The sequence below is a fragment of the Hypanus sabinus genome, chromosome 14 (genome assembly GCF_030144855.1).
Source record: "Hypanus sabinus isolate sHypSab1 chromosome 14, sHypSab1.hap1, whole genome shotgun sequence".
Lineage (NCBI taxonomy): Eukaryota > Metazoa > Chordata > Chondrichthyes > Myliobatiformes > Dasyatidae > Hypanus > Hypanus sabinus.
This window is the reverse complement of record NC_082719.1, coordinates 66,800,232-66,823,201: the sequence shown is the minus strand read 5'-3', so window position 1 is coordinate 66,823,201 and position 22,970 is coordinate 66,800,232. Positions and strand designations below refer to the sequence as shown.

Sequence of the window (22,970 nt, the reverse complement as noted above, 5' to 3'; positions counted from 1 at the left end):
GTCTGGGTAGCCTTCAATCTGATGGCATGTACATTGATTTCTCAAACTTCCGGTAATTTCTCTCCCCTTCACCGTTCCCCCATTCCCTTTTCTCCCTCTCATCTTATCTCCTTACCTGCCCATCACCTCCCTCTGGTGCTCCTCTCCCTTCCCTTTCTTCCATGGTCTTCTAGCCTATCAAATTCCCCTTTCCCCAGCCCTATATCAATCTCACCTATCAACTTTCCAGCTCTTTGCTTCACCCCTCCCACCTATCCCAGTTGCACCTATCACCTACCAACTTCTACTTCTTCCACCCCTCCCCACCTTCTTGATCTAACCTCTTTGTTTTCAGTCCTGATGAAGGGTCTCAGCCCAAAATGTCAACTATTTACTTTTTTCTGTAGATGCTGCCTGGCCTGCTGAGTTCATTTTGTGTGTGTTGCTTGGTGAATGGTGCAGCATGTTTAAAGGGCTGGATGACATTTGGCTTCCTTGTGCAATCAATATGTAGGAAGTGATCGGAGCATACAGAGGGCTGGGGAAATCGCTCACCATGAATACACTTAACAGAAATTAATTCACATATATTCCAGTTATTTGTCAAATTGTTGTTTTTCACAAATACCTGTTGTAGCTTTTTTAACAGCAACTTCACTATTGGTTTATTAGTAGTAAGATTTATGGATTTGTAAGTACAGGGATGGGAAAAAAAGCTTTTGGCAAATCTAATATAGAATAAAATCCTTGTTTAAATAGGCCTGAAACAGAAATGAAGTAAAGATAGGATGATCAAAACACTGTAAACTAGCGGTGAAATTGGCATTTGTCAAATTGACAAATGTCTAATAGAACGAAACCTTCAGGGCTGATTCCCATTCACCATCAGCTGAAAGAAGAGAGAGAGGCACTGAAACATTGCAGTGATTCTACCAGCACTTCCCATGCAAAGCTCTCTAAATTGATTGGTAGCTTATACAGGATATCTCCAGTAGCTCTTCACCAACTCTGAAAGGCAGGTTGCGTTGTCCATATGAGTGGACTCCTGAAAAGAAACCTTGACTCTGACCTCCATCATGGTCAGAGATATCCATGAGGACTTTAAAAAAATCTAAGATCCTGTGCAACACAGCAGAATCTCTGATTTGTTTCCACTCAAAGGAAAAACGGAACAGATTGACCACCTCAAGAATCTACGATAGAGGCCTGCGGAGGGCCACAACAAACAAAGAAAGGACTACACAGAATCTGAAATTGCCTACCCACCTGTCCAGTCAAATATCACCTCCACCTTCTGGCACCAGACTCTCCAGCCCCCTCAGGTCTCCCTGAATTGGAGTGGAAGCAAATCATCATCAAGGAGGAGGAAGGCAACCTTTAAGTATACTCTCACACATACAGGCTCCACCAATGGTAGTTACATGAAGAGGGCCTGTCTCAGATGGGATTTGCAATTGGTTTATTATATCATGTACTGAGATACAGTGTTAAGGTCAGTAAGTATCCTTAATGATGGATGCCACCTTTTTGAGGCACTGCCATTTGAAGATGTCATTGCCCACGGCAGAGCTGGTTCAGTCTACATCTTTCTGCACCCTCTTGCAATTCTTACAAAGCCTCAGGGCCAAGATCACAGGACCAGTAACCATATGGTTCCTTGACTTCAGGGAATAAACTGGGGACAATGCAGCATATGCTCATCAATTCCAAGCCGGTTTAATATCAGGGTGGTCAGCATGGATAATTAAAGGGTTGCTAAAATTCTTGTTCCCACTAGCTATAAAAAGTAATTAAGATTTCCTTTTATGCCAGAGTACAGCACACAATGCGGGTATCAGTGCTTAAGTACAATATATTATCAATGAAGATGGTTCAGAGAAAATTCAGTAAAATAATCCTAGTTATGGAAGGTTTGTTTTAATAGAAATGATTTAATGGATTAGTTGCACAGTTATTGGGGTTTAGAAGAATGAGACATAATCTTACTGAATATCAATGACATTTCCAGCTTTCTTAAATTTGTTTAATAAGGCAAAAGAGAAAATAATTTCTGTCAATAGTTCATAAAGTGTGGTTTCTAATTCTGAAGGCTTGGTAATGATAACTCTTTCAGTTCGCTGACATTTGGTTGAATAATTCCCTGACAATTTAATAATGGTCTATATCAGACAATTTGCCAGTAATTCGGAAGCAGCAACAACAGATTTTCCCTGTTCACATATAAGCAATATTCACTTCATTTTTTTTAATATGGTAAATAACTTTTGTATGGGGTGGAAATGTGTAAAGCTAGTGTAAACTAAAGCTATATTAATTCACTTGTAAAACAAACCACGTTTTGGATTGAGACCCTTCTTCCAGCAATTTGTGTGTGTTGCTTTAGATTTTCAGCACCTGCAGAATCTCTGCTGTTCAATATAATATCTCCTGAAGCTATTGACCTGTAAAGCTTTGCTTTTTACAATTATTAGCTCAGAAAATTGTCAACAAGCTTCAAAGCAGCAAGAGCAGTTATCCTAAAGGCCTGCAGTTACATATTTTGATTAATTGGAAAATTATAGAACCCTAGTTAATTAATTATAATTTCATATTTAATGACGCCTGACTGAAAATTTGTGGGGGATCCAAGTCAGTTTTGTGTGGCATGATAAAGTAGTGATATTCCTGGGTATGCAAAACTGGCTTTCTACATAATTATTACATTAGCTGTAAGTTGCACAGGTAACACGAACTTTACAGCTGTTATAGTTCCAATTTAAGCAGTGAGGCCACTTTAATTGTCCTCACGCGATGGTAAAATGGATGATAGGATCAGGCTCCATGCATTTTTGATTGCAGACTGGGCACTGTGCCCTCGGCAATGGACTCTTTTGGCAGTGATTATTGAATCCAGGCCAAATATCCATTCCTCATAATGAAAGGAAGGACCTAGCTGTCAACCAAAGGATCAGAATTATCTGTAGCAATTCCAGTGACTGCTTTAGTTTGGCTACGCAAGGCCCAATGAAGGCCTGCTCTCTCTTGCTTTGGCTCACACCATTTCATCAAAGATTTACAGATCTTTTTGAAGATACATTTTGTTTGTCGCATGTGCATTGAAACATACAGTGAAGTGCATAGTTTGTGTCAAAGACCGACACAGTTCGAGGATGTGCTGGGGGTAGCCCATTAGTGTCACAATGCCTCCAGTGTAACATAGCATGCCCACTACTTACTAACCCATCGGTCTTTGGAATGTGGGAAGAAAATGGAGCATCACAGAGAAGGCCATTTAAACCTACCAAAGTGCACTTGTGTGAAAACTATCAGTTTTAAAATTGATAACAAATAATCTCAATGCATTACAGCACAATATTTTTTAAACTTCAGTTTTCTGTTAGTTCATTTTATTAATGTGTGAGGAGTGAGGGGTCAAACATAATTCTAAGTGGAGAGAGTAATTACTTTATATAGGAGGTTGTGAGCTGTTACATTCAGTGCTCTGGTCTACCAAAGTTAATTGCATCCACAATTATGTCAACACAGTATGTGCTCAGGAAACAATTTGACCTTGCACTCTCTAAATGATATGAGGCAGATTGATATGCTATACAAAAAGTATCAAAGTCGAGCAGAATTGCTTGAAGTCTGCCCCTTGTGCTTTTCAAAGTAAGTGGTTAAGATGTTTAACAACATGCCTACCTCTAATCTGGGCATCACTCGTATATTTCTGTAAATTAACCCTTGGCTATACAGGATTTATTAGAAAGAAAGGACTCATTTTATCACCTTCAAGAACCCAAGTAAAAGAGGCATAAAGAATTTGGTAGATTATCTTTTCTACATTTGTGAATAAATCAACCGAACTTAAGTTCAGATTAATTCTGTAACATTCAAACTTAATTACTGTGGTAAATATTATTGAAATTATTTTTCTTTTATGCTTTTAAATTCCGTGTAATTATTAGCTTCAGCCTGAATGATCAAAGCTAAAGCAAAATAACATTATTGCATACACAATAACCTGATCTCTCACCAGTGCAAAACACCCTAGTAAAACAAAAGTTGTTAGTTCCATAGAGAAGAAAATGTGCAGAGGTTGGAAATCCAAGCAACATACACAAAATGCTGGAGGAACTCAGCAGGTCAGGAAAGAATGTTTTTTTTCCAGTCCTGATGAAGGGTCTTGGCCCGAAGTGCTGACTGTTTACTCTTTTCCTTAGATACCGCCTAGCCTGCTGAGTTCCTGCAGCATTTTATGTGTGTTGCTGTTAATCCCATTACAGTTTTTATCCAGAAGCAATGTACACTAAAGGCTTCAGATCTCCCAGTATATGAGACTTCCAAAACTGTATTTGTCTTTAGATAAACTTAGAGTCATGACATTCATTTTATTTCCCACAGAAAGAAAAAAAGTGAATAAAAATTATGATTAAGGTTCCTTAGAATAAATACAACTTCCATGATTTCATATTTTAAGAAGACTGCACCAAAGGATTCACTTCTAACCAATAAAGGACAATAATACCAAATTGGATAAATCTGTGAAGAGCCTATTGAACATTTAGTCGATTCATTTAAAAATAACACTGAACAAGGAAACAACTGAATTCAAGTATATGTTCTTAATTATGTCTTCCTTTAATATAAAGCAAGGTCTATGTCAACATGTCTAAAGTGAATAATTCATTCAGAAGTATTTTGTTTACAACCATCCATTCTCCCTCAGGAAACTTAATTTTATAAATCCTTAATGAAGATTATTGATGATTTAATGAAACCTGAGCCTGCTTTCTGAAAAAGATTGAAAGAATCATTTTAATTTCTTCCTTTCTAATTTTGTTGTAAAGCCTGAACAACCATTTGCCTATTAATTTTTGTCTTAATCACCCCATTTGTCCTTTTGGCAGTATCCTTAATTTATACCCCAATTTACTGGCTCACTTTCCAGCAGAACCAGTTATTTTTACCATTCTCACCAGCTGAAGTGTTCGGTGAGAACTCCCAGAGGAACAGGAACTTCATTTATAAAAAGTTGTTTAAAAACTCCTTCGTATCAGGTATGTTCAGGAACATGGGAAAACCTTGACAGTTTAACAGACAACATTGCTGGGCCTGGAGTAAGCAATCTGTCAAAGTTTTTCAGAGGAAGTTTGTGAGCAGTTCATGTCCTGGCCAGTAAACACGTTCTGGTTATGTCATGCATGACACTGCCACTGATCAGAGCTTCCTCAATTGATTCAGGATGGTTTTGCCAGCCAGGTTATCTGAACAATCCCAAAAGTTAAATGCACACACAAGAGAAATCCAAGCAACACACACAAAATGCTGGAGGAACTCAGCAGACCAGGGGGCATCTATGGAAAAAAGTATAGTAGATGTTTTGGGCCAGACTTCAGCAGGACTGGAGAAAAAAAAATGCTGAGGAGTAGATTTAAAAGGTGCGGGAGGGGAGAGAGAAAGACCAGGCGATTGGTGAAGCCTGGATGGGGAGAGATGAAGTAAAGAGCTGGGAAGTTGTTCAGTGAGATGAGGAGAGAGAGGGAAAAGGAGTGGGGTTGTTGGGGGGCATTACTGGAAGTCTGAGAAATGGATGTTCATGCCATCAGGTTAGAGTCTGCACAAACGGAATATAAGGTGTTGTTCCTCCAACCTAAATATGGCCTGATCCTGACAGTGGAGGAGGCCATGGATGGACATATTGGAATAGGAATGGGAAGTGGAATTAAAATGGGTGGCCAATGAGAGATCATACTTGTTCTGGCAGACGGCGTGTAGATGCTCTGTGAAGCTGTCTCCCTAGCTACATCGGGTCTTACCGATATACAGGAGGCCACACCAGGAGCACTGAACACAGGAGATGACCCCAACAGACTCACTGGTGAAGTATTGCCTCACGTAGAAGGACTGTTTAGCACCCTGAATGGTAGTGAGGGAGGAGGTGTAGGGGTAGGTGTAGCATTTGTTCCGCTTGCAAGGGTAGAACCAGAAAGGAGATCAGTGGGGAGGGATGAATGAATGAAGGAGTCGCATAGGGATCGATCTCTGCGGAAAGCAGAAAGTGGGGGGAGGGAAAGATGTGCTTTGTGGTGGGATGCCGTTGGAGGTGGTGGGAGTTTTTGGAGAATTATGTAATGGACACACCCCACCCCTCCCCTTCTCCATTTCCCATCCCCCTTTTCCTCCCTAACTTCATCTCACCAATGAACTTCCCAGCCCTTTACTTCATCGCCCTCCCTCTCCAGATTTCACCTATCACCTTGTGGTTCTCTCTCCCCTCCCCCCATCGTTTAAATCTACTACCCAGTTTTATTTCTCCAGTCTGGTTGAAGGGTTTCAGCCCAAAACGTCGACTGTACTTTTTCCCATCAATGCTACCTGGCCTGCTGAGTTTCTCCAGCGTTTTGTGTGTGCTGAGTTAAATGCACATGATGTAGATTAGCAGGAACTATGGGAGGCATGCCTCACTAAACCAGTCTCCATTTCTTCTGCACTTCAATGATTTAAAAACCTGATCAAACAACACTTTTGGTTGTTCAGCCTCTTGCAAACCCTCTTCTCGAGCAAGCAAGATTCAGGTTTTTGCTGTTCCCACGTCAGTGCTGTCAGTTTAGTTTGCATGTTTCACTGTGTTACTTCAATCACTGTCCTTACCAGTACTCTTATCAGTCAGATACACATGACAAGTTTGACAAATACTTGTATGTTTGTCGGCTGCTAACAAATCACCAGTAGATTTTTTAAAAAGCCATCATAATCTTGACTTCCCAGATTTGAAAATTCAGCAGGAACTGATTTGCAATTTAATAAAATTCAGTACGGATGTGAAACCTTTTAAAAGGACAAGGGTTAAGAAGATAATGAAAACTGCAAAGAGCATTGCTAAATAATAATTCCATCAATTAATCTATTCTGGGTTTAAAATAAATAGAGCTGAACAGCAGAATATCACAACCTTAATGCACAACCACTTTCTCCTTTGCTGCTTAGGCTTCCCCCCACACCTCAGAGGTTTGGTGGATAGGTTAATCGATGCATGGGCATTGCCAGTAAGGAATGATGGAACCTGGGGATTGTGATGGGAATATAGGGAAAATAAAATGTGAGTGAGTGCTTGATGGTCCAAGCAGACAGGATTGTTTCCATGCCACCTGACTCTCCAAAGCCATTCCTCCATCTGCTTTTAATTGCACTTAATGGAAGGGAATTCATACTCTGTAATATCATCAGACACAGAATGTTAATGGCTTTCTTCAGTGAATAGACACTTCAGATGGCTGCATCTGGAGCTGCTTTAAAATGGAAGGTTTTAGTCTGGAACTGCCTCGGAGGAGCTGATATACTGAGATGAGCTGTCAATGGAACAATCATATGACCTGCCAGCTGGAACCAGAACAGTTTTCTACCTTTAGTAAACTCTTTTTGGAGAGCTGCATACACTTACCACACTTCTTACGAAAGGCATGATGGCGAATCCAGTGACACCTCCCAAAGATGCTGGGCTCCTTAGCAACAAGTAGTGGATAGGAAGATTTGCTTTAGATTGGACAAAAGATTTATGTGTTTCTTGTCACTTATTAATGAGTGGCATTGATGCAATTAATTAATTATATCTGGTATCATTTGGCAAAAATTGCCTGAAGATTTTTGCCTACTTTACTCAAGATTCACTTAGAAATAAAATTAGACTGCTTCACATAGGAAATAATGAATTGTAAATCATTTCCCTCCATATTATAAATTGTTCCTCAATAGAAATGGGGTTATATTCAGATGAAAATTCTCAGTGTCCCCTCAACACCAAGCTACACGTTATCTCCACCACTTCAGCAATAAATATTTGGAGATTTAAACATCTTTGACTACTTTTGTCTAAAGGCATTTTAACTTTCCATTTCTCTTAATACTGATCTGGATGACTTTTTGTGTGCATTGCTATATTTATGACTATACAGGTTTAAGGAATTTATTATATTTTAAATGGATAAGCAGCATATTATTTTTACTTAGCCATTTTAGTTTTAAATAATTTTCTGCATTGCTGTATCTTTATAACTTCCCTTTCCATAATCTTAAAACCATAAACCCTGCATTTCTAGCTCAGCCTCCTTCACTTTAATTTTCAGGCAGACTTGGTTCCAGAAAAAAGCTGCTGTGAGAAATCATCTGTGAAACCAACTCATTGAACTGCAAGGAAACATTGACTCTTCATAGCCACACCTGCTGCAGGGACTTTATTTGAGAGTGGCTAACCTATTATTTTGATCATTAGCCAAATTAATATTTTATCTGAATGCCAAACAGTCTTGTGTGTGTGTTGATCTCATCAGAATGTCATATAAGAAAGCAGGAAGAGGAGTGGGCTACCATGATTCGCAAGCCTGTCTGAACATAAAGACAACATTATATCTAATGATGCTGATGCACCATCAATAACTCTCCGAGACGTGAGGCGAGATATAGGCTTTTATTGGCTGGAAGAAAGAACAAGCAGCAATTGACCACCATACTACATCCTGGAGACTGAGGGCAGAGCCCAGGCTCCAATTGCCTTTATACCGGGGTCTGTGGGAGGAGCCACAGGAGCAGTCAGCGGGGGGGGGGGGGGGGGGGGGGGTGTCCAGACAGGTATATGTAGTTCACCACAGATGTGGCCTCCAGAGATGCACTACCTTACGAGGAATTTCAGTGATGCAGTTTTAGATGACCAGTCTGTCATATGTTTGTACCAAATTTTTTATTAAAATTGTCATTTGTTAAAATATCAACACAGCGCATTGACCGCAAATATTACTAATAATGTGGCCAATGAGTGTATTTCTGTATGTTTGTGGTCTTCTGCTGGTGTAGCCCATCCACTTCAAGGTTCAGTATGATGTGCCTTCAGAACTGCTCTTCCGCATATCACTGTTGTAACCTGTGATTATTTGATTTATTGTCGTCTTCCTGTCAGCTTGGACCAGACTGGCCATTCTCCTCTGACCTCGCATTAACAAGACGTTTTCACCCACAGACCTGCTGCTCCTTGGATGTTTTTTCCAACCATTCTCAGTATACTCTAGAGACTATTGTGTTTGAAAGTCCCAGGGGTTCAGCAGTTTCTGAGATACTCAAACCACCCCGTCTGGCACCAACAATCATTCCACAGTCAAAGTCACCTAGACCAAATTGTGATGGTATGAAATAAAATGTTCTCAAAATGATTCTTTCTGACAAAATGACCAAAGTTACCTGAAAAGGTAAATCAACAGATATTTGTCCATTCAAGTTGTCTTCTCTTACAGAACACTTTAAAATTATTTGATCTTTCAAGGTCACATTCAGCTTTACTAATCTGCATTTGAAGTTATTTGCAGGAATTGCATAGTAAGCACATCAGTAGTTTGTGCTCAATATTTTATTAAGGGAAACTTTCCATGCAGTCACCTAGCAACTATATCCCATAGTCCTCTCTGATGGAAAATTACAGAGTTTAATTTCCAGAATTTACATTTCCTCATGCATGCACAAATGATACAGCTTCCTGCCATGCACCCATAACAGAGAGGCTGCATACATTTTTCATGGATTCCACTTCTTCCTACTCACTCCCAGGTCTGATGAGCAAACTCTTATTACACCATTTGTGCAAACATTATCGCGGGGTGTGATAGTGGATCTAGACCCCGGCATGATCTCTCATCTGTGATGGCTGCCCACCCGATTAACACAATGGAAATACTGAAGAGTACTATGTACTAGTGTGGCTTTTGATGAAGTGTCACAAATCCCCAGCCAGTAACCAGGCCTTGGGCAGCGGCTCCTCAGGATCTGCCATTGGGTAATCTTGTCATGCTGACTACCAGATAGCTTGCTGCTCTTAACACCCTTAAAAAACTTCTTATCAAAGCAAGATCTTAAACTCCAAGAGATTCATTAAACTTATAAAGTTAAGGTAAACAGGTGAACTGTTTAGCTGCGCCCTTGCCTTTTGCTTAGAGCTAAACTGAGTGCTGGAACTGAAAGTCAGATGTGTCAGCACCTGGGAGTTGGGTAGGTGAAGACATTGGATTAAGTCAGAAGGGACTAAGATTGCAGCAAGTCTTAGGATGAGGATGGGAAATGTGAAGAGTGGGTATGATGGTCATCCATCAAGGGCCTCAGTTATGCCCAGAGGGGAAATTGGCTTTGGTTGGGTGGTGGTGGGCAGTGGTTCTAATGGATGAAGAGTAAATAGGAGAATTACTTGATAAGGTGGATTTAGTCCAGATCTCCAGGGACAGTATGGTCCAAAGGAACATTGCCCTGTCAGTGATGTCTTCCTGTGCACTCTGGTGTGGAAATCATGCAAAATCAATTCACCTTGAAGTAAATGGTCAAGTTTCCAGCGTGACATGAAGCAATCTATAAAAGGTCACCACATTTTGCTCGCCATGTTTTACAATCAATGGAGTTATTAAATCAATCGAGTTATATGAGTTACTTTCCAGGAGCATCTTTCTAAACATGTTTGTGACTGAGAGTAACTGTAGTTTATATAATATTTATAATTTTATTTCTATAGCAGTATATGTAACCATTGTGGGAGATGGTAATATTTCTCATTTTTCTTTTAGGTCAACCCAAATCAAGACATATTCCTGGGACAATGCACAGGTTGTACTGGTTGGCAATAAGTGTGACATGGAAGATGAAAGAATAGTATCAATGGAGCGAGGAAAGCAGCTGGCAGACCAACTTGGTATGGTTGAGCACAATGAATTGTTTTGTGTACTTCTAACTTTGGCTGATCCTTGACACGTTTTGATCATAAATATAATTATATATTCAGCACCTCTTCAGATACCCTCTAAGTACGGTCATCCCTGTAAGTGTTCTGAGCAAAGCTGATTTCCAGTGCTCTCTACCCATTTGTATACCATTGAACCATCTGGTCATTTGAACTGGATTTTCATGCCTTTTGCATTTATATGACATTACTCCTGTTTAAGACAGACTGAACAAACACTTGGTGTAATGAGGTGATATGAATTGTAAAAATGTCTTATGATAAGGGGACTGTAGAGGATAGCTATTGCATTGTGCCTTAATATATGCAAGTCCGTTATATTAAAGTGTAATTTGATTGATACACTTCAATGCTTTTAACATAAGAAATGGTAGCATTGGGATAAAATAGTTAATTTTTAAATTCTCCTGAACACTGCTGACCCTTTTTCTCCCCTCAGAATAATTTCTCAGTTTGTCTTTCACTCATAAATATTCCACAGACTCTCAGACTATTACAGTCTCAGATGTTATTTTTAAAAGCGATGTATTATAAAATACACCAGAAACTCCTAGAAATTAATCAAATGCGTCAAGATAGATTGGAGAAACAAGTGAACTGTGCTCATGGGCAGACAGGAATCAGTAGTTTTCTCTGTGTTACAAATATTAAATATTCTTCTGCCAGATTGTATTAGGGCAGCACTGTGGTGCAGATAGTAGAGCTGCTGGCCACTGCACCAGAGGCTGGGTTCAATCCTGACCTTTAGTGCTTTCTCTGTGACTACATGAGTTTTCTCTGAATACTCCGGTTTCTTTTCAACATTCCAAAAATATGCAAGTTGGAAGATTAATTGGCCGCCATAACCTGCTCAAAAGTGTGAGGGCGAGTGGTAGAATCTTGGAAAGGTGAAGAGAATGTAGGGAGAATATTAAATGGGATTAATGTAGGATCAGTGTAAATGGGTGGTTGGTGCAGATTCATTCAGCCAAAATGCCCTTTTCTGTGCTGACCTCACAAACATTTATTGTTGAGTCATTGGTGGAAGTTGTTTTGCATTTAGTATGTTAGATAATTGGATCCTGGACTTCTTAATGCTGAACACCATTTTGTAAGTTAGATATGGCCCTTGTGGCTAAAGGGATCTGGGGGTATGGAGAGAAAGCAGGTACAGGGTTCTGAGTTGGATGATCAGCTATGATCATACTGAATGGCCGTGCAGGCTCGAAGGGCCGAATGGCCTACTCCTGCACCTATTTTCTATGTTTCTATGACAGTTTCAGAGAAAGCTGTGCTCAGGGAACTATCTAACATAGCTTTTCTTTTAAATTTTAATATGATCATCACTCAGAAGCTGGTGGGTAAATTTTCCTTGTTGGGTTTCAACTCCTCTCTCTGTAATTGGATCCTGGACTTCTTAACAGAAAGGCCACACCACAGGTATTCCCTGGTGGCAGAAGCATCTTGAACTCCAACACGCTGAGCACCAGCCCTCCCCAGGGCTAGAGTGACTGGTAGAATGGTGTGAGCACAACAACTTGAGTCTTGATGTGGAAAAAAATGAAGAGGAGATTGTGGATTTCAGGAAGGTGAATACAGACCACTCCTCACTGAACATGCACAGGTCCTCCATGGAGTGAGTTAAGAGCACCAAGTTTTTGGAACAATCTCACTTGGGTCCTTCAACCCTACCTCTTTGGTCAAGAAAACATAGCAGTGTCTCCACCTCCTAAGGAGATTGATGCAAGTGAGGTCCCCATTCCACATCCTAACCTGCTTTTGCGGGAGCACCGTTGTGAGTGTCTTGAGCAGCTGAAACACCCCCTGGTGTGGGAATTGCAAGGCATCTGAACGTAGATCCCTACAAAGGATTGGGAGGACTGCTGAGAAAATCATCAGGGTCTCTCGCTGTCATCTGTAGGAGATATTTATCAGGAGCTCTGCATATGCAGGGCCCTTTGCATTGTCAATGATCCCTTCCATCCGTCCAACAATCTCATCTTCAGGCAAGAGGCACCGTAACATTAAGGCAGGAATTGTTAGGATAGGAAGCAGCTTATAACCCCAGCAAAGCAAAGACTACTGAACTCCCTGCCACCATGCAGGTCTCATCATGCATAAAGCGCCAGTTGTGTTACACAGTTTACTTTTTAACTTGTGTTGTAGTTACACATTATCTGTTGATCTGCTGGTGGTAATATTACTTAACGTGTTATGTGTGTGAGTTTTCTGTACTGTGTTGTTCACCTTGGTCCGGTGGAATGTTGTTTCATTTGGTAGTTTACATGTGTACAGCTGAATGACAATAAACTGAACTCGAAATTCTTCTGTAAAATGGAAAAAATAATGCTCCCTCGAAACACCCAAATTTTGACAATCTAATGTACCGTGCATTAGATGATCAATTAGTAAAGCACAGGAAATGAACTTTTAACCTTCAGGTCTGACATTGTCTGGCTCTGCGCTATCACTTCTGTTAGCTGGATAATGCTTCCTGTTCTTTAATGGATCTGACCATTTCAAGACCAGCAAAAATGCCTAAGCACTAAAGCTGGTTCTGTTAGTGAAAGAGTGCTTATGTTACTTTGGGCGTTTATCCATTTTGCCATATCTGACACAACTCTGCACTTACTTGATCCATACAGCTAGAAATGCCTTCCAAAGAAGAGGTCCACCTTCAAGAGAAATTTGGTGTTGTTTTATTTTGAACCTGTCTCAGTGACAGAAAGCCTCCTGGCATCCTGTGATTCCCATTTCAAGTAGGCCCACAGTGTACTGTTGTGTGACACCTAATTACTGCAATAAAATTAAAAGCAAATGTTGGAACCACTAACAGTTAACATCAAACAGTGATCTTTTATCAGAACTTTTCTAATTAATAGACATCCATCTGAAATTTTAACTCTGCTGCTCATTTCAAAGACACTGGCTGGCCCATTGAGATTTTCTGTTATTTTCTGTTTCTATTTCAACTTTCCAACATCACTTCTTTTTCACTTTTCTGATTGATGAAGTCATACAGCATGGAAACAGGACCTTTGGTCCATGCCAACCAACATTCCCATCTAAGCCAGTCCTTTTGACCCATGTCCTTTTAAACTTTTCCTATCCACGTACCTGTCCAAGTGCCTTTTAAATGTTTTTAATGTACCCTGCCTCAACCGCTTCTCTGATATCTCATTCCATATACTGGACATCCTGTGGTAGAAAAGGTTGTTCTTAAAGTTCCTATTAAATCTTTCCCCTCTCACCCAAAACCAATGTCCTCAAGTTTCTTGATTGACTAATCATGGGAGAACGACTGTGTGCATTCATCCTACCCTTGCCCCTCATGAGTTTATATAGATTTCTATAAGATGGCCCCTAATTCTGAAGTCTCAGCCTACTCAACCACTCTTCATAACTCAGTGGCAACTTCCTCATAAGTCTTCACTGTGTGTTTCCCAGCCTTATGGCTTCTTGCCTTTAGCCAGATGACCAATACTGAGCACAATACTCCCACTGCATTGCACCTGTCTCCTTCAGTTAGGTATGGAGCCATGCTGGGGACTGAATACTGACCATCATGAGCATAGATCCACCAAAAATGTGATCCTCATTTCTTTCAAAATGTCAGTCAATTTGGAATTGTTTGTGCACTTGGAGCAGTCAAGTGTTGTGATATTTCTAGCGCCAAAATCATATGCCCACAACTTATTAATTCTAATCCTTATGTCTTTGGAACATGGGAGGAAACTGGAGCACCCAGTGGAAACCTACGCAGTCACGGGGAGAACATACAAACTTGTTTCAGACTGTGGCAGGAATTGAACCCCAATCTTATAGCTGGCACTCTAAAGCATTACGCAAACCACTAAGTTACTATGCCACCCAATTACTCATTTATACATCCATTCTCTTATTAAATCAACACTAAGCAGGTCTAAAAAATTCTGGAGTAAAATTAAATGTGCAACTTTAACAATCATTTGAGGAATTTCAGTCATTGTAAAGACCATACAAATAACAGGCCTCAGATTACTTAAAGCAGGTAGACAATGCAAACTACTTACTCAGGGGCACAGTTATGCCAGAGGATGGAATACAAGAAAGAGGACAACTCGGGAACTATATGGAAAGGTCCTATGGAGAGACTTGGGACGGTGGGTTACCAAGACTCCTACTGCTTTGAGGGACAATGTAGCACAAAGGCAGGGGTCAGAACTGCGAGGAAAATAAACGTTTCTGAACTGAACCTGGATGGTCTGCTAACTAAAATACAGAGCGAGTGGGCATTCTCTCTGAAGTCTCCTAGGAAACTCCTATAACCTGTGCTGCACACTTTTTGGTGAGAAGTGGCATTGAGTAATGTGCACTGCCTCCTTGGTATCTGGAATTCTTCAGGAAGGCAGTTAAGGTAAGCACTTCGGTGCACTTCCTAGTTACCACACTCCATCATACTTAACCTTAATCCTGTTTCTTGGGCTGTGATCTTTACCAGTGATGCTTACTCAAACTGAAGGAGCAGTGTTCAAGATCAGCAAATTTGAAGGTGACACCAAGACTGGGGGTATAGTGAACAGCAAGGAAGACAATCAGAGCCTGCAGTGGGATTTGGATCAGCTGGATAAATGGCAGGTGGAATTCAATGCTGACAAGTGTGAGGTGTTGCATTTTGGTAGGACCAATCAGGGTTGGTCTTGCGCAGTGAATGGTAGGGTACTGAAGAGTGTGGTAGAACAGAGGGATCTGGGAATACAGGTCCATAATTCATTGAAAGTGACGTCACAGGTAGATAGGGTAGTAAAGAAAGCTTTTGGCATATTAGCCTTCAGAACTCAAAGTATTGAGTACAGGAGATGGGATGTTGTATTGAAGTTGTATAAGACATTGGTGAGGACTAATTTGGAGTATTGTGTGCAGTTTTGGTCACCTACCTACAGGAAAGATGTAAATAAGGTTGAAGGAGTACAGAGAAAATTTACAATGATGTTGCCGGGACTGGGGAACCTGAGCTCTTAGGAAAGATTGAATAGGTTAGAACTTTATTCCTTAGAATGTAGAAGATTGAGGGGAGATTTGATAGAGGTATACAATATTATGAGTGGTATAAATAGGGTAAATGCAAGCAGACTTTATCCACTGAGGTTGAGTTGGGACTACAACTAGAGATCATGGGTTAAGAGTGAAAGGTGAAAAGTTTAAGGGGACCATGAGAAGAAACTTCAGAGGCTGTTGAGAATGTGGAAAGTTGCCAATGCAAGTGGTACATGCAAACTCGATTTCAACATTTAAGAGAAGTTTGGGTCGGTACGTGGATGGCAGGGGTATGGAGGGCTCTGATCCCAGTGCAGGTCAATAGGAGTATGCAGTTTAAATGTTTTGACACAGACTAGATGGGCCAAAGAGCCTGTTTCTGTGCTGTTCTTTTCTATGACTGTGTGTAGGCCAATATTAGTCTCAATTGACCACGGATTTGTGCCTTGGAAAGTTTCCAGGGCGCAAGCCTGGGCAAGGTTTTTTTTAATGGAAGACCGGCAGTTGCCCAAGCTGCAAGTCTCCCCTCTCCACGCCACCAATGTTGTCCAAGGGAAGGGCATTAGAACCAGCTGGGGACACAGCTTAACACCGGTGTTGTCGCAGAGTAATGTGTGGTTAAGTGCCTCGCTCAAGGACACACACACACACAGCTTCAGCCAAGGCTCGAACTAACGACCTTCCGATCACTAGACGAATGCCTTAACCACCACTTGGCCATGAGCCAACACTATGACTGTATGACTCTAAGAAAGTTGTTTGCTGACACTAGCTTAAAAAAAAGCTTTGGAGCAATAACAACAGCAACAATAGATTGTATTCATCACAAGCAGAGAGTGAGATATACTAGACTGGATCATGTTGAACACTGTTTAATCCTTACGATTACTCCAGCGTGTGCTAGGTCTGCAGTGTAATGTACTTTCCCCAGTTCAGTTCCCATGTACTGCAAGAGTCCCTGTTATGGTCAGGAGCACGACTAGGTTGAGGAAGTAGAAAATAGTCCTTCCCAAGAACAACGAACAGGTCACCTTTCACCCTTAGCCCATGATCTCTACTTGTAGTCCCAATTGAACCTCAGTGGATAAAGTCTGCTTGCATTTATAACTGAGGACTGGATGCAGATCTTGAAGTTGGTTAACTCTTCCTCGATTTGTGCTAGCCATTCATTGATTCTATTTAAAATTGTACATCGTTATTATTTGACGAAGGAGAGATTGTCTAAAATCTTTCCTAATGTTGATAGTTATTGTGATAGATGTAAAACTGAGATGGCTACACTGACACATATGTTTCGGTCTTGTTCTATACTGGAACAGTTTTGGAACTCAGTTTTTTCTACAATTTCTAAAGCACTTAAAATTAATTCACAACCTAACAAATTTACTGTGCTCTTTAGAATAATACCTCAAAATACTGGTGGTATTTCTTTGTCTGACCAACATGTTATTGCGTTTGTTACATTGATAGCTAGGAGTGCCATTCTGTTGAAGTGGAAGGATACGTCGGCTCCCACCCTGTCACAATGATTCTCTCAAGTGATGTTATGTCTTAGTTTGGAGAAAATTAGAAGTTGAACCTTCAAACCTATGTTTGATTTTGAGAAAAGATGGGGTTCATTTGCTCGTTATTACCATTTGAGTTAATTGACAGATTTTCTCCACTATTGGAGAATTGGATCTAATTGTATATTTTGGTATAATTTTTTTTGCTGGCGGTTTGATGTTTATCTTTAGAAGCTTTTTGCGTGACGCACGGCTCCGGGGTTGAGCACCTAACGAGTTCTTTCTTTCCTCACTTTTTTCTTGCTTTAGTAGGGTTTTTTTTCTTTTCTCTTTTTTTGTGTCACCATGTTTTTCAATCCTTAATTTTGTTTTTTTTTTCTTTTTTGAGACATTGTAAGTGTTACTTATTTTGATGTACTCTTGTATTTTGGATGATAATAATAAAAAGATTTGAAAAGAAAAAAGAATTAGTTCCAATACAGTGAGAAATATTTCTCAAAAAAGGCCCCTCTGAGAATTTTTAAGCCAAGATCAGTCATATTCCAAAATGTAAAAATCCATTTATTCTGGATGACACTTCTTTGCTTCCTGGTATTGTTCAGCATAGAGTCTACAATAACAGACAAAAAAAAAGCAGGAGATATTGAGTATAGCCTGTCATTTCTGGTTTGTGCTTAACTTCTTTTCAAGAAACTAATTTTCTTCTTCTTTCTGTAAGGCTTTGAATTTTTTGAAACCAGTGCCAAGGATAACATCAACGTCAAGCAGACATTTGAGCGTCTTGTTGACATCATCTGTGAGAAGATGCTGGAGAGTTTGGAGACAGATCCTACTGTTACTGCAGGAAAACAAAACACAAAACTCACAGAGAACCCTCCCCCACAGCAACAGAACTGCGGTTGTTAGTGACTTGTCCGTAGATATGTGGAGGCAATCAAATTGTGTCTATATTGCAAAAAAATAGTCCTTAGTTATTAGTACATGAAAATGTAACTGTTGGCCTCTATATAATATTAAACAAACCAATCTATATTTATTTTTTGCTAGTCTGTGCTCAGTACTGTTTCCCAAGATCTCTTGCATTAATACTGACACTTAGTAAACCTTTAATTATATTGGTATTGTTTCTGCATTTTACTGTAGAATCAAGATTTGTGTGACTGTTAACAGGAACAGTGGGTTTCTAGGAACAAAAGGTTCCTAGGCTTAGTATACTACATCCATAAAAAAGGAGCTCCCTGTTTACTAGATTTATGTGGCCTTTCAAGTATTCTCTGGATGATAAGTTGAAGATTAAATGCCTATCCTCAGTCTGCACAAAATTAAATTCAGCAATGGAAATGAATGCATTTAAATTACTGAGTTAACAGTTGGATGGCTTGAATATGTATGCCTTGTCTAGTCGTTAAGTATTCATGTGCCATTTAAGGCAGCAATTCCAATTAACAAGAGTTCTGTGATGAGTAATGTGTATTTGTAAATATGTTTTCAGCATACAAGTCAGCAGTCTCAGATCCCACATCACTTGACATATTGTATGTCAATGGTGGTGTGAATAATCAGTTGACGCGTGCCAACAAAAGTAAATGCCACTTCAATTGTAGAGCGATGCCCTGCTCTGATACTCAAGAAAACAATCCACTTCTCATCACTTGACTTTCAGGAAGGTGGAACCACAATTCCACTTGTTCAGGCTAACTGTTAAGTTACCAGGACAACTTGGATATTGAAATTGATTTCTTCATAAATTACTGGAGAGCAGAGCCTAGCCCTCTGTCATTAAATGTTACCTATCATAGAGTGTCTCCAATTACCCTGTCCTGTGAGGTACAGTGAAAATTGTCAGCAGTTTTTATTTAATCTTTGTGTGTGTCATTTATTGCCCTTGGAAAAGGTAGTGGAAATAATTCTTCAATGGCCACTCATGCTAATTATGAACAAGGCTATCTATCAGCCATCGTTGGTACAGGAGGGCAGATTGACCCTAGAGCATGCGTCAACATCAGAAATGTTAGGAAATCTAGTAAAAACTGTATAATGTTAAATTAATTTGAAACTCATGAAATTACTTCTTATTAATTAAAACTATGAATGCTAGTTGAAGTAAATAACAGAGAGAAAAGACCTAAACCTACTTCTTAATTAAAGACCAACAACCCCATTGGAATGACTGTGGAAATGCAAACTGTACCAACTGTGGCTGGCATGAAGCTGAGGGACTGGCTAGACAGTGTATCAAATACCCCTGTTCAACAACTTACAGGGCATTGTAGAAAACAAAACTGAATATGTCAGTCATATGCTCATGTATCTGTGCCCCAGTGCATTCCCAACAGCCATGCAGGTATACCTGTCCAGAATGTACCATTGCATTAATAAAAACTCATCACTGGCTCTCTACAGACCCACTGGCACTCCTGCCCTTTTTTTTTTACTTACTAATTCTGCACCTGGAGGCTGCATTGTAATCTTAGCATTTCTGGTCGTATTTTCTAATCTAGGGCAATCTGTTGAACCCTCAGTTATAATTGTGGCACATTGGCATTGAGAGAAGATTGAATGTAAAGCACCATAAAATTTCAAGTCCTTCACAATTCTAAAAATTATTTCCACTGAGAACTTGCATAGTCCTTCACGAAGTTTGGATGCTCGTCTGCCAATTTCACTCAGAAACTCAGAGGAGTGTTTTGCCAGATTTTAATCTACGTAAGTAAAGCAAATCAAAATGGTAAATATTTTGTGCAAATAAATAAAGTATTGTGAATGTGTAATATTAAATGTAGTTAGAGTTACCTTTCTGATGTCTGAATTTTTTACCTGAATGGAGCAAATGTAAAATGATGCATCGGTGCTGAAGTAATCTGCGTTTTATACTTTTGTGTAGCCTCTGTATTGAGGGACAATAGGCCACTAAGTGCAATATTTCAGAATATATAGTGCATTTCTAATTCAATGCAGATAACTGTGCAAGATTGTATGCAACAGGGCTTGAAGTAAACACATGTTAGGAACAACTTTTGTTTTTTACTTGCCCAGCCATTTTTCTAGCTATTAGCAAACTATTGTTGGTCGGGAAACACTGGGCATAAATTTTTGCCTACTTTTCTAATTGTTCTAATTTTTTCCCCTCTGCAGACTGTAAGGTGAATTTAGGCTGGTTCTACAGTTCTGGTAAATAAGAACTGAAGAACTCGAAAATCTTGCAATATTCTCTCTTGATGTCTACAGTGGCAGGTTACAATGAACTTGCTTCAAATTGAATAGTTTACCTAAATATTTAGTTAGTAGTAATACTTTCCACATACTGTATGTAATTAAATCTGTTCAACGAACCTTAGAGAATTAACCCAGAGAAATGCTTAGTCTCACCTATTGTTATGCGTGAATGCCTCTCAAATAACTCTAGATTTACCTCCACTACGTACCTCATACATTGAATATTTTCAAACAGTTAGAACCTGCATTCAGACATCATACAGCCTTGAAGTAGTGCTTTGAGTATTTTATATTCTCTTTGAAGCTTGTACAAGATTCTGTTCATGCACTTTCTTTCACGATTGAAGTGTTTTTCTTCATAACAGTCACAACACTGAGATTTTGTTTCATAACTGTTCAGTACGTCCAGAAATTGAGTATTTTGCTTAAAATTGATGCCAGTTCAAGCCCTGGTAATAATACATTAGAGCCAATATCTGCTAGCATGGTGTGTGATTTGCGAATTCTCAGAGACATTTGTGGGTCTTATGTAATTGTACGTGGGCATAATGTAAATCAGTTTTTAAAATGGTATTTGTACTGAAGTTACTGAATTTCTGTGACACTCTCAGAAACCACTTTTTGCTGGAATGACTGGGAAATTTTATCTGTGTATAAATGTAAAACTCTTCACTTGACTATTGCATGTATGTTTGATTGTGTGAGAATGGTCTCATTGATAAAATTTTTATGCATTGTTTCTTAATTATGTTCTTGACTAACAATAAGGAATGAGTATGTTGTACAGTAGTAATTCACTTTTTTTTATTTTCCAGGACTAGGTAAATAATGGAATTCATTGCTGGGACCTGAGATGAAATCTAGCCAATATTAATGAGTTAGTAATGATATTCTTACTTCCTGACTTTAAGCATCCATAAGTTCAGGCCATATTAACCTAGTTTCTAATGAGTGGACAGTTTAATTCTGACACTAATTGGCAACCTCAAATTGAAAGGTCAACAAATACAATCAAAAAAATGTGGTGAATTTTCTGAGGATGAAATTCAGCCACATTACTATCTGACACGCAATAATGCTGACACTATACATTGTGTACCCAATATAAAAGAAAAATCTTCATTTATGCAAACAGTTCACCTTGTTTTACATAAAATTGTTTATGCTTATTTGGACTGTTAAATAAGAAGTCTGCACCTTATGTATGAACTGATTCTGCAGTTGAAATATGGTGCAGGTAATGATCAGGAAATGTAATGGGAATTGTCCACTTGAATGTAGTTTACAAAATAAAGGTTCACAGATGGAAAAAACAAACGGTTGAGGAACTCGTTGGTTCGAGTAGCATCCACAGAGGCAAAATGCTGGTCCATGACACTACATCCTGAAATATAGACCATGCCGTTGTCTCAACAGATGCTGCTTAACCTGCTGAGTTCTTCCACCAATGCACACAAAACATTGGAGGAGCTCAGCCAATCAGGCATCAATATGAAGGGGAAGAAACAGTCAATGAATTGGGCCTGACCTGAAACGTCGACTGTTTGTTACCCACCGTTGTTGTTGCTCAAGTTTTCCAGCATCTGCAGAACCTCGAGTTCTTCCAGCAGTTTGTTTTTTGCTCCAGGTTCGAGAATTTGCAGTCTTTTGTGTCTCCATCAAAGGTTAAGAGATATTGTGCAGACTGAAGATAAACAGGCTACTATTTACTGAGGCCTTTCTGATAGATAAACTTGAAATGAAATACAACGGACTTATTTCTGTATATTTGACAAAATCTACTTCTGCCTTTCTTCAAAATTTTGTTTTAAGCTTGCAGTTGTTATTAGAAATGTAGTTACCATGATTGCCATTAAATAAAACTGACTCTCTTACCCCTGCAACACCTGTTTGACCAGAATAATACTGCCTGTGGAAGCTTAGTGAGATGGTGCCATATAGACCTACTGAAAACAGCTATTTGGTCAATGTTGTATTCCTTTATATAAACATAAACAATAAAATTACCTTGTTACCTAAATCTCTAAGTTATGTATGTGCACAATATATTTTACCTCTCTCGTTGGAATTTAAACTGTACAGTAGACCAGCTATTTTGTGTTGTCTGTGAAATATGTAAATTAATGTGCGTGTGTGAAAGGAAAATAAACTTGCAGAGACTATATCAGTCGCATTGATATTCTAATGTTGCTCCCTGGTTCTTTTCTAGATGCATTTATAATTTACGTACTGCGGTTAAACTACCAATGTACATATTTAGCCCGGATCTTAAAGCCTAGTTATGGCACTTGTAGTGGTTATGTGATGCCAGCTATGTGCCTGGAGATGTTACCTTTGATGATATCAGCTTTTGACATTTATCACACTTAGATAAGCTACTGCTTGTGCTTACCCACAGAACTGGAACAGGCCTTTTGGCCCATGATGTCTGTGCCAAACGTGATGCTAAATTACATTCAATCGCTTCTGCCTGTGCATGATATATATCCCTTCATTCGCTGCATAATTTATGTGACTTTCTAACAGCT

The 22,970-nt window shown here is 39.4% G+C and overlaps 1 protein-coding gene across 2 annotated transcripts in view; it reads left to right on the top strand.

The window, feature by feature from the left end:
• The window catches only part of rab3c (RAB3C, member RAS oncogene family), a 173,846-nt gene extending 151,225 nt beyond the window's left edge, over positions 1–22,621 (top strand). For both annotated transcript variants that reach the window (XM_059989370.1, XM_059989369.1), the window contains 2 exons: positions 10,554–10,678; positions 17,945–22,621. In XM_059989370.1, the coding sequence (XP_059845353.1) occupies positions 10,554–10,678; positions 17,945–18,132 (313 nt within the window). In that variant the 3' untranslated portion in view covers positions 18,133–22,621. The remainder of the gene's footprint in view (positions 1–10,553; positions 10,679–17,944) is intronic.
• The last annotated feature ends 349 nt before the right edge of the window (positions 22,622–22,970 follow it).